This window comes from Arachis ipaensis, chromosome B3, assembly GCF_059453495.1.
Source record: "Arachis ipaensis isolate K30076 ecotype BB chromosome B3, ASM5945349v1, whole genome shotgun sequence".
Lineage (NCBI taxonomy): Eukaryota > Viridiplantae > Streptophyta > Magnoliopsida > Fabales > Fabaceae > Arachis > Arachis ipaensis.
In genome coordinates this window covers 25,194,445-25,207,761 of record NC_142438.1, presented here as the reverse complement: position 1 = coordinate 25,207,761, position 13,317 = coordinate 25,194,445, and the positions used below count along the sequence as shown (strand labels likewise).

Here is a 13,317-nt window from a genome sequence, read left to right as displayed (position 1 = left end):
ACCACTTTATAAAGAAAAGTACCGACATCAAAATTCATAAACACTTCTAACATCAACAAATCACAACTAATATCAAGATTCAGTGATTCAGATAGGGATTAGAAGCATATACACATTTTTAAAATTCTTTCATTTTGAGCCATCTTCAATTTTACTTTAATAGTGTGTCTTCCTATCTGAAAATCCTGTTTTCGATCAGGGTGGACAAGCTACAATGTTATGTTAACATAGAAAAGTATTTAGTAAAAGCAATTTACATCGTGTTAGCTCCATATATTTTTCATTAGGCAAGATGTCATACTAATCAGCATAAAGTTCTTGAAATCATTAACCTAAACACTTTCTTAAAACCATACCCTTTCCCTTTTATACCACATTTAAAGATAAACTAAATAAAGCATCCTTTAATTTTTGAACCAACTCAAGTCTATCCAAACCTCTCTTCGGCTCTTAAAATAGAAACAAATATATTTACTTTCATCATGTTAAAACTTTTAGCATAATATATTATTTGAGTATGAATTTCATAGTTGAAATGTTAACTAAAGAATAACAAAAGCAAAAATCCAATGAAAGACAATTTCAGGAATTTTATAGTAATTTGGCTTTCAATATTTCTGGATAAGGAACCCATATGGAACAGATGGATCAAGTAATATTTATATGATATCTCTATTTTGCTTTCTATTGACCACAGAAAGTCATTTGTATGAATAAAAACTTGTGATAAATCAGATATTAACAAATCTTAAGTAATTGAATATATCAAAACAATATCTCCAAACATTGACTAAACCATATTTTCGAAGGCATTCATCATAAAATCCATACACCAGTCGAATATATCGATGATCTATGCTAAGGTTAAGTAAATCACACTTTATGTCATCTATTAACTTATATAACAAATATTCCCTTAGAATTTCTGAAAGATAAGATAACATTGCATTAGATAACAAATATTTCAATTGAAGAAAATGGTTCAATTAACAAACCAAAGAACATGTACATTACCAGAATATTTAAAAGAAGTTTAAGAATTCGATCTCTGACCTGACAGTCATTAAGAAAAATAATATTTTATCCTTCTTACCTTTATGGTCGACCGTGTGGAATATGGGAAATAGAGGATGTTGTCTATCGGTTTGGAAAGGAGAAAATGAGACAAATTTAAACAGTTTGATGAAATTTGAAATGATGTATATCAATAAGGAAGATTTTGGGAACTTCGGGAAAGCTTGAATGGAAACTACAACCAAATAATGAGCAAACGCCATTATCAAGCAGCAACAATAGTGGTGGTGAAGAAAAAAATAATGCTTTAATATAAATAAAAATATTTAATAAACATATTAACATTTTATTTAAGAGCAAGCTCGACAACAATCATCTTCACAATTTTCCCTTCTCTTGCATACTCTTTCTCCTCACCAATAGATGTTAGCAGCCTATTGATATCTATAAAAACATATCAAACACTCAAAGCAAATATGGCTCATTGTATAGAAAAATTTGGAAAAAAAAAATTAATACAACAGAACATACCAACTAAATAGGGATGATCGTTAGTCATCTTCAAAAGTTCAGAAAAAGGATAAACAATGAAATAATTCCTAGGGATGATATCATCATTAACACCAATAACAGTAGTACGATGCAAGAAAGCCAACTTGAACTCATGCTCTCTTGCTCTATAACCACCTTGGTTTGGAACAACACCAAAATAAGCCATTCTATAGACATCTCCTTCAACAATGACATCTCTAAATATATTAATCAATTGCTTCTTAACACTAGCCTGTATCTTGCAACGCTGGAAATTATAGAAAACCAGAAACATTATGAAAACGTTGACAAAATCAATTTAAAACAAAAAATATATAGAACAAAAACCATCCCAATATCAAACATCAGTATTTTTTTCAAACTAAAACATGACTTCCTTTAAAATAAGGTGAAGATAAAAAAATAAATCACTATAAGAAATAATTAAAAGATCTAAACAAAAAATATTGTCATATAACAAGAAAATTACATTTTCATTAACCAAGACCATCTCCATTGAATTAGCCACCACATAATTTTCAAAGGAAGGCACAACTCACACTCTTAACATCATAACTTTAAGTCTCCATGCATCCCTAGGAGGATGAATCTTGTAACACCCTACCACACATAACTTTACACCTAGGATGTAAAACAGAGGTGGCGAGGCGCTACGACCTCTGAAAGTATATACATATATATATATAGGAGCCTTGAAAGAAAAGGGGTACGATGAAAACAAATCGAAGGTACAACGCTCACGAGAAACAGAAAGATAGAAAGCGTATACAGAAAACCAAAAGACAAATATATAAAAGTAGAGTTACAAAGGATAGTTATATAATCAAGATCTAGATTCGACCTACGAAGCAAAGGCTGACTACGATATATATATATATATATATATATATATAACTCAAGAATGAACCAAAAGATAAACATAATTTCTATTCCTCAAAGTCAACCTCTAGGAGGGACAAAATACAAAAATCGAGTCCTAAGATAGTTCTTCGCTTACAAGAGTCTCTAGAATGCTCAGTGCGGTGCTTCGTCCTGCATATGAAAACAATAATATTTATATGAAATGAGAACCGGGAGTTCTCAGCATGGTAGTGGTGCCCACATAAATAATATATAAGGTCCCGAAAAAGTTAGAAGCAATCCTAGAACTCCAACACTCAGATGTTATACTTTAAACTAAAAACTAGGTGAACTATCTATGGTACTTAAGTTCTAGTCCAATTTTAGCTTAACACCTCAATCTCTCCTTCTTCTAACCCTCCAAACTCCGGTGGAACTGCCCTCGTCACTCCTCCGCCAGACAAGGGGCCACTTAGTTGCACAGACAAACAATACAGGCAAGGAAAACACAAATAGGATGCAGTTACAGTAGGTAAAGCAGATATCAAGTAGACATAGTAATTTAAATAGGCAAACTCGAGTAATGCATACTCAAACAAAACAAACAAATGCACATGATGAATGCTTGCCCTATGGTTGGTGATACTATCTGTCGGTTATATAGCCAAACCCGATATGTCCTGGTAGCTAACCTTGGACAGAAACACCCATCGCAAAGAAAGTGGGATTGAGCCACAACCCCCTTACTACTACCCACTTAACCCAGAGCAAGTAGAGTAACCACTACTGCTGCTACTACCCAGGTGGGTGTTTATAAGCTCAACCTGGAGTAAGTGAAATAATCTACTACTACTGCTACTACCCAAGCTTTACAATCACTGACTTGGAGCAAGCGGGACGAACCACAATCCTTGTGACTGCCCAGGTATCTCAATCACTGACCCGGAGCAAGTGGGACGAACCACAATCCTTGCTACTGTCTAGGTATCTCATTCAAGAATTCATTCAATCTCAAGTCAATCATCAACATTTCATCATCCTCAATTATGTCTTATTCATCATTCTCAACATTTCATCGCAAAACTCAGTATTTCTGCGCTTCTCAACTTACATCATCACTTCATACCATGTTTAACTTCTTTTAAAGTTCTCAATCTAAGTTCTTCTTCTTCACAACCTTTCTCTATAGGTCCCCTTTCCTTTTTATGATTAAAAACTAGGTATTAGGTCTTAGAAGGTAGTTATAGAGGTTTGGAAAGTTAGAGAATTGACTTAGCACTAAAAAGCCTTATTTTTTGCTAAAATAGGGGGCTCGCATCGCGTGCATACTCTTGCGTACGCGAGCTTTCAAAAATTGAGTTTTGCGTACGCAGGCCTTACCCCGCGTACGCGAGATTACGAAACAGTGAGCATAGCTTGCATCGCGCGTGCAGGTCGCGTACGCTACACTCCCTTTTCTTCAAAAGCTATTAAGTCATTAAATCAGTTTTATACACCTAAAATTCCGACGTTCATAACTTCCTCTACGAAACTCTGATTCCCACAAAATTTATACTGTTTAAATCTCCTGAAATTATCTTTAATTTGAAATAGATTTCATTTAAATCCAAAATACAAGCCTCAAGTTATGGTTTGCTGAAGTTCGTTAAAAATCTATTTTTACCAAAAATATTCAAAATATCTATTTTCCAATATTTCATTTTCAAACCAAGGTTTCTCAACCCAAAATAATACCAAGATCCATCCAAAGCATTTCCATACCCTTTTCACCCCCTTTCTCAACATATCAATATCCACTTCTATCAAATTCAATCCAATAATTCATAATCATACAACATTTATTCATCATACACCAATATATCATTATCATTTTTTATAATCATTATCAAACCTCATCAACAACCAATAATTTACCACATTCTCATCATAAGCTCAAGATACACAACAAGACTTACTAAATCACAACAAGTTCACAAAATCTAACTTATCATACGGTCACCTAATCTAAGTTTTCACATTACATTATATGTTATCTATGAGATACCAAAACCATACCTTGGTCGATTCCTCCCTAATGCCAAAGCACATCAAATATCTCCATTCCTCAAGTGTCCAAAACTCTGAATCCTCACCGGATGGAAATCCAACATCTACAGTTCGCTTTCTAGTCATCGATATCACCGAATTTGTCTCCAAAACATATAACTCACTCTAATTCCATATAAATACCACAAAAACCAAACTAGGGTTCATAATCATCAAGAGTTCACAAGAGTTAGTAGTTCCTCACCTTACTGATGGAAATTGGGACAAGACCCGGCAAGTCCACAAGGCTAGTTCGATCCTAAACACAGAAATTCAACAAAATCTCAACACTGTTATTCAAAGTTTTTGAAATTGGGGAAAGAAGAACTGGGTATAAAATTGAGATTTTCTTACCAAATTATTTGATGGGTTTGGTATAGGATTCCGAGACGAACGCGTGGTCACTGACAGCTCATCAATCGGAGCTCCAGATTAAAAGTTACGTAGAAATGAAATTAATTCAAGGGTTTTGGAAATGTTCTTCACCCTCTCAAGTGTTTTTGCGTGTTCCTCTTGACGTGGGAGGAAGATGAGCTGAAGCTCATATACTTTAGTGAGTTGGGTTGGGCCTTGGGATCGATTTGGGCCCAGTTTGTTCGATTCGGTTCGTTTGGCCCAATTTTGGGCCAAAACCTTTAAAATTGGTGTCAAAATTCATATTTTAATTATTTCTACTTCATTAAACTATAAAATTTAACTTTTAAATTTTCTTTGAATAATAATTAATTTATTAGCTAATTATTCATTAATTACTCGGGGTTTACCTCCTACCCCCTAATAAAAATTTTCGCCCTAAAAAATTTCGGTTACTAAAAAAAGTAGATGGAAGTACTCTCCGAATACCTTGTCAAGGTCCGTGAGATGCTATTTGGTTCCTATTCACACCAAACAAGTGATATCAAGGTGATCAGTCTCAATATCGCAAGTCCAGTAATTCAAAGTCCCAAATGCATGCTCATGAACAAATATGCCACATATATCAGTTAGATATCCTAATTGGAATGTATAGACACCCAGAGTATGCCCAGAAGCATTTTTCAGTCTATTTCCCAGACTCTGCGGGAACAAACTGCTCTGATATCATAATGTAATACTCTACCATAAATTTGTCTCTTTTGGATTGAGGACTTTGAAAGAAGTTAAACATGGCATGAAGTGATGATGTAAGTTGAGAAATGCAGAAATGCTGAGTACCCAAGGCACTTAGTTGATCTTTATCAAGCATCTTTGGAAAAGAATGACAAAGTAAAAGATCGGAGACTAATTTTATATCAAAGAATGTTGCTGAAAATTACACCACTCATTATGAAGTATCTGATTTCTTTGAGGATCCTGAAAGAAATATTGGCCGTTTGATCAATGATGAAAAAGTTTAATATTTAGGTTCGTTAAGTATTTATGTAAATAAATAATGTAAAAAAAAAACTTGTTTTATTCCAAGTGTATTTGAATGATGTATATAAATAATGTTTAATAAAATATTTATATTTATGAATTTCAAAATCACTAAATGTGTCAAGTTTTAAAACGATAATAATAGTAATAATAATAAAAATTTAGTATTTGACACTATTTTTATATACAGTGTCTCTTAAAAAAATCAGGAATACAATTTTTCTGCGAATGTACTGCTACTCATTTTATTATTATTATTATTATTATTATTATTATTATTATTATTATTATTATTATTATTATTATTATTATTATTATTATTTATTTTTGAAGAAAATGACAAATATATAATGAATATGTTTGTCTTGCGGATAGTGCAAGTTTGCATACCATTCTCAAAAGTAATATATATTTTATTCATTTTGTACCAAAAGAAGAATATATTAATACTATTATTAGCTCAACCAATATGATAAAAGGCTCCAGAAAAGCTATACTTTTTTTTTTCGGAGAAACAAAATTCATAATAAATAATGCACTATTGTCTACCAAGTCTTTAAGGAACTTGTTGAGTTTTAAAGATATTCGCCAGAATGGATATCATATTGAAACAATGAATGAGAAAAATCATGAGTACTTATATATCACAACTCATGATTCAAATAAAAAAGTTATATTAGAAAAGTTACTCTCACTTTCATCTGGGTTATATTATACTAAAATTAGTGCAATTGAATCACATGTCATTGTAAACCAGAAGTTTACTAGCCCAAATGAATTTATAATTTGGAATAATCGATTGAGTCATCTTGGAACAACAATGATGCGGAGAATTATTGAAAACTTCCATAGACATTCACTCAAAAACCAGAAGATTTAGTAAATTTTGTTGTGCTGCATGTTCTCAGGGAATACTAATTTTAAGGCCATCACTAGTAAAGATTGGATTTGAATCATTTGAATTCATAAAAAGGATTCAACGTGATATATGTGAATCTATTTATCCATCATGTAGATCTTTTAGATATTTTATGGTACTAATAGACGCATTTTTGATATGGTCACATGTGTGCTTATTGTCTTCTCGCAACCTGGCGTTTATGAGATTACTTGCTCAAATTATTCGACTAAAAGCACAGTTTTCAGAAAATCCAATCAAAGCAACTCGTCTTGATAATGCTGGTGAATTCACTTCCTAAGCCTTTGATGCTTATTGTATGGCTAATAGAATAAGCGTTAAACATCCAGTAGATTATGTTCATACACAAAATGGTTTAGCAAAATCACTTATTAAACGCTTCAAATTGATTGCTAGACCCTTACTTATGAGAACAAATCTTTCAGTCTCTGCTTGAGGACATGCCATTTTACATGTTAAAGCACTTATTCGATTGAAACCAACAAGTTACCATTAATTCTGTTCTTTGCAATTAGTTTTTGGTCAGCAGCCAAATGTTTCCCATTTTAGGATATTTGAGTGTGTGATATATGTTCCAATTGCCTCATATAACATATTCTCGCACCAAAATGGGACCCCCAAAAAAATTGAGAATTTATATGGGATATGATTCTTCCTCTATAGTGAGATATCTTGAGATACAAATAGGAGATGTGTTTAAAGCTCAATTTACAGATTGTCATTTTGATGAATCAAAATTTCCAACATTGGGGAGAGAGAATAAACCTTTTGAAAAGGAACTTAATTGGAATGTATCATCCTTGATGCATTTAGATCTTCGATCAGGATAATGTGAACTAGAAGTTCAAAAGATTATAAATTTGCAAAGAATAGCAAATGAGTTACCTTATGCATTTTCTGATACAAAAAGGATTATTAAATCCTATATACCAGTTGAAAATGCTCCAATTTGAATTGATATCCCAGTCAAACAAATGGCAACCGAAACAAATTCATGTCAGAAATGTGGTAGGCCTATCGGTTACAAAGACAAAAATCTTCGAAAAAGAAAAGAAGTCAAATATTATTCCTATTGAAAAAGATAAAGACATAGTAAAGACACCTGTAGTTGTCCAAAGTTCTGATATAGTTTTGATGCCAGAAGACGTTTAGGTACCTGATAATACTGAAAATTGTAAAAATAATAAAATCTCGATAAATTATGTCTTTAAAAGAGAAAAATAGAACCAAAATAAAACAATTGTCAATGAAATATTTACATATAATGTGGCATTACACATCATGCATGAAAGTAAGGATCTTGAGCCAAGAACAGTCGAAGAATGTCGACAGAGGAATGATTGGCCGAAATGGGAAGTAGCTATGAAGGTTGAGTTAGACTCACTTGCAAAACGAGAAGTCTTTGGACCTGTAGTCTGTACACCAGAAGATGTAAAACCTGTTGGATACAGATGAATATTTGTGAGAAAACGAAATGAGAAAAATAAAGTTGTACGCTACAAAGCTCGACTTATGGCGCAAGATTTTTCACAAAGACCCGGTATAGATTATGAAGAAATATATTCCTCTGTAGTAGATGCAAAAACATTGCGTTATTTGATCAGTTTATCCACATACCATAAACTACATATGCATCTAATGGATATGGTAACAACCTATTTATACGGATCATTAGATCGTGATATCTATATGAAAGTCCCTGAAGGACTAAAGATATCTAAACCATCCATTGAATACTCATAGGGGTTATACTCAGTAAAATTGCAAAGATCATTATATGGTCTAAAACAATCTAGATGAATGTGGTATAATCATCTTACTGAGTATCTGGCCAAAAATGAATTTAAGAATGATGATATCTGCCCATGTATTTTCATAAAAAAATCTGCATATGGATTCATTATAATTATTGTGTACATTGATGATTTAAATATCATTGGAACCCTTGAAGAGATTCCAACAATTATAAAAGCTTTAAAAGAAGAGTTTGAAATGAAAGATCTTGAAAAGACTAAATTTTGTCTCGACCTGCAGATCGAGCATACAAAAAATAGGATCTTTATTTATCAAACAACATACACAGAAAATATCTTAAAGAGATTTTATATGGATAAGTCACACCCATTAAGTACCCCAATGATCGTAAGGTCTTTGGATGTGAAAAATGATCAATTCTGTTCTAAAGAAGAAAATGAAGATATCCTTAGTCTTGAAGTACCATATCTCAGTGCCATTAGGACACTAATGTATCTTGCTAATAATATACGATCCGATATATCATTTGCTGTGAATTTACTAGTAAGGTATAGTTCCTCTCCAACTAGAAGATATTGGAATGGAATCAAACAAATCTTTTGATATCTTCATGAAATGGTTGATATGAGATTGTTTTATCCATATGGATACAAGTCACAGCTAGTTGGCTATGTGTAACACCCTAATTAGCCTAAGCTTTACCTCGCGTCGTAAAGCAAAGGTTAATCAGAGATTACGACAGTTCTAAGCTCGTACATATTATATATATAGAAAGAATAGTATAATCTAGAAGCCCGATGAAGGATATAGCTCAAAAACAGGATTTCAAAAGTTCAAAGCGTACCAACGAAGCTACTATCTTAAGGCACAGGAAACAAATAAGATGCAACAAGATATAAGTATATAATATCATAGGAAACTAGCCTCGACTCGTGGAGTTTAAGCCGGCTAGCCATATACAGACCATATAGAAACCTGACAGTTTAAAAACAGCTTATACAAGTTTTTCTCTCATAATACAAGCCTCTAGGCTAAACAAAATACAAAAGAGAGATGTATAAACAAGATAAAGCAAAAGATTCCAAAAGAATCCAAGATCCTCCACTTCTGTCACCATCCAAAGTAACTCACCGAGGTGGGTTGCGACCTGCATCTGAAAAACACAATAAAGATATGGTATGAGAATCGGAGGTTCTCAGTATAGTAACAGTGCCCAGTGATGTAGAATATAAGACCCCGGGACGCCAAAGGAAATCCTAAGCTCCATATCCATCACAAGATTCAAACTTAAAGCATTCTAAAACAAGCAAGCATAATTATAACAACATTAACTTAAATAAACCGGGTAATCTAACTTAGGGAATTTCTACTCTAACCAAACACCGCTGTCCCACAGCCTTCACCAACCTATCCTCCATGCGATCCCATCGCCACCGCCTTCCGAACCTCCTCAATCCCAGTAGAAAGCACAATTAATGACAATGCAAGTAATTCACAAGTAAAAGCATACAAGTCAAGTAGATCAAGTAAGCAAATAGGCATGTTATTCAAGTAGGCATACAATTACAAGTCGGTAAAGCAAACAAACAAGTAGAAAATGCATATGATGAATGCCTGCCCTACTGGCTCTGATATCACATTGTCGGTTCAACTGCCAACCCGACACATCTCTGTGGAGACATCGCCCTTCGAATTTCTCATATGGGAACCCCCGAGATATAGTGCCCAGATCACTGTCCAGGTACCGGCGCCTGCACGCCTATAGATGCGAATGGATGCGAGCGGGATACTCTTGCCTCGGACCTCACATCTCAACGTAAGCGGGATTAACCACCGTCCCTGCCGGGCACATAGCGTCTCATAATCTCAGTAAAAATATTACTTCAGTGGTTTTCTGAAAAACATTTTCAGTATACATGGATCCATCATCTCATTCAGAGTTCGCGACTCATCTCCACCACTATCCATTCATAACTCCATTTCCACTTATCAAAAGTTCATCATTCCTCATCTCATATATCCATCACCCTTCACCTAACGTCAAACCGTTCTCAGCACGCCAGAAACCTAGGTCTCTGTTTTCTAATTTATCATGAAACCATGTACTAGATCCCTTAAGTTACATCCCATGTTCTAATACTCAAAACTAGGCTCAAAAGTCTTAAAATGGTGTTTTAGAAGCTTACAACCTTGTTGGAAAGGTAGAATAGTTGAAAATTAAGCAAAATTTGAGAAACAGGACGTGTGTGGCCACACAAGGGTGTGTGCATGCGCACACCCAGGAAGTTTTAAGATGTGTGCATACGCACAGGGGTGTGCGTACGCACAGGTGACAAAATTTTCAAAATCTGTTCACTTGCACAACCTGTGCCAGCGCCCCCAACAGACTAACCTTCCCGACGTGTGCATCCGCACAGGTTGAAGTTTTTCCTTGGATATGTGCGCGCACAAGCTGTGCTTGCGTTGCAAATAGAACACACTTTCCTGCCTGTGCGTGCACATAAGGTGTGCGTCCGCACAAGGGTGTGCGCCCGCACATATCAGTAATCATGAAATTCTGCAACGTTGCAGAATTTTCAGATTTTTAACACCAACTTTGAATGATCATAACTTCCTCTACCAAATTCCAAATTTCACAAATTTTATATTGATTTAAAGGGTTTTTAAAGATCTTTAATTGTAAATAAATTTCAATCAATTTTGAAAATCGAGGCAAAAGTTATGATCGTGGAAAGTTCACCAAAAATCCAATTTTACCAAAAGCAACAATTTACCAAATGTTCACAATTCTCAAACTACCTCCAACCAAAACAACATCAACCTCCCATTTCCAGCATAACTACCCTCTTGGGTCAAAAATTCATCACTTACCACATCTTTTCATCATATTTCACCATTCTCCAACCATCAATACCAATCATGCAATACCACAATAATCCCCATTCCACTCTTCAAACCACATAACCATATCATTAACATTAATTTTACATATATCTTAACATTATCAATCATCATACATTCACCTCAATAATAATCACACCATCATAAATCATCATACATTAATATTTCAAACAACTCATCAACCATTATAATTCAAACCTATCCTATGGGTCACTAGCCTAAGTGTCCATGAATATTACATACTACATAGAGAAAATCGAAACCATACCTTGGCCGATTCTCTTTATGCACCAAAACCCAAATGAGTACAAGCTATGCTTTCCAACACAATCCAAGCTTTCAATTCCACTCCAATAAGCACAATTAGGTTCCAAAAGCTCCCAAAGCCACAATAATCAAACTATATGCATACAAATCACCTCAAATCAACCTAGGGTTCTAATTAAACATAAGTTCACAAGGGTTTAATGGCTCTTATCTCTTCCAACAGATTTGGATGTCAAAACCTAAGGCTAAGCAAGGCTTAGAGCAAACCTAAATATCCAAAATCACAAAAATTCATTTAACCCCAAAGTCCTAGGAACCGAAATTTTCAAGAGAGGAACTGAGAATATTTCGAATTTTTCTTACCAATTTCTTACATGGGTTTTGTAGAGCTCTTCACGAGGAACGCGTAGCCGCAAACGGTGCGGCGATCGGAGCTCTCTAGCTCAAGATATGGGCGTTGGAAGATTGAGATGAATAGTACTCAATCTCTTCTCTCCTTCTTTCAATTATGATGTGTGTGTGTTTAATGAAGGTGAAAAGGGTTCACTTAGTGTTTATATATGTTGGGCTTGGGCCCAACTTTGGCCCAATCCAACCCGTTAGCATTTTTAGCTCGTTTGGCTCAACTTCGGGCCAAATCTTTAAAATTAACGCCCAGTTTTTCATTTCTAACATTTTTCTAAGATTTTTGTCGGTTTTCACTTTTTTTCATGCGGTACCGGGCAGACTTGAACCGGTTCAACTGCGGATTTGCGGTTTTTCGCAGAAAGCACATTTTCCGACTCAGAAAGACCTACTGAGTCCGAAAATCACCTTTAAATCCTCAAATTCTCACTCTAACTTTTCGAAGTCTAATTTGAGCAATTAATCACTTAATTAACCGGTTGATTAGTTGCGGTTCTTACACTATACAGATGCATGATACTTATCTGATCCATACAAAGAAAGATCTCAAATAGGATACCTATTCACATATGGTGGTACAACTATATTATGGAGGTCCACGAAACAAACAATTGCAGCAACATCCTCTAATCTTGTTGAAATACTAACGATACATGAAGCTAGTCATGAGTGTCTTTGACTCAAGAGTTTGATCCAATATATTCTATCATCATGTGGACTGATTTATCATAAAATAACTCCAACTATTCTTATTAAAGATAATACAACATGCATTACTCAATGTAAGGGTGGATACATCAAAGATGATAGAACAAAACATATTTCTCCTAAATTCTTCTTCATTCATGATCTTTAAAATTAGAAACAATTGATGTCCAACAGATCCGTTCAAACGATAATTTGATAGATTTATTTACAAAGTCACTTCCAAAATCCTCCTTTGAAAGATTGGTACATCAGATTGGAATGCGTCGATTTTGAGATATTAAATAATGATGACAAGATGGGGAGGCTGTACTCTTTTTTCCTTGTTCAGGTTTTTTCCCATTGGATTTTTCTTGACAAGGTTTTTAATGAGGTAGTCCTCATCACAAAGGATACTGTACTATTTTCCTTCACTAAAGTTTTTTTCATTAGTAAGGTTTAAACGAGGCATAATCCTAAATGGTCATAATCTTAAATGG

General features: G+C 34.3%; 1 protein-coding gene across 1 annotated transcript; it reads right to left on the bottom strand.

Annotated features, from left to right (window-relative positions):
- Positions 1–1,360: 1,360 nt before the first annotated feature.
- LOC148570091 (uncharacterized) lies at positions 1,361–4,578 on the bottom strand. The gene is made up of 3 exons (XM_088506832.1): positions 4,462–4,578; positions 1,546–1,813; positions 1,361–1,458 (listed from the first exon to the last, which is right to left on the bottom strand). The coding sequence occupies exons 1-3, from the start codon at positions 4,576–4,578 to the stop codon at positions 1,361–1,363; spliced, it is 483 nt and encodes a 160-aa protein (XP_088362958.1).
- Between the last annotated feature and the right edge of the window lie 8,739 nt (positions 4,579–13,317).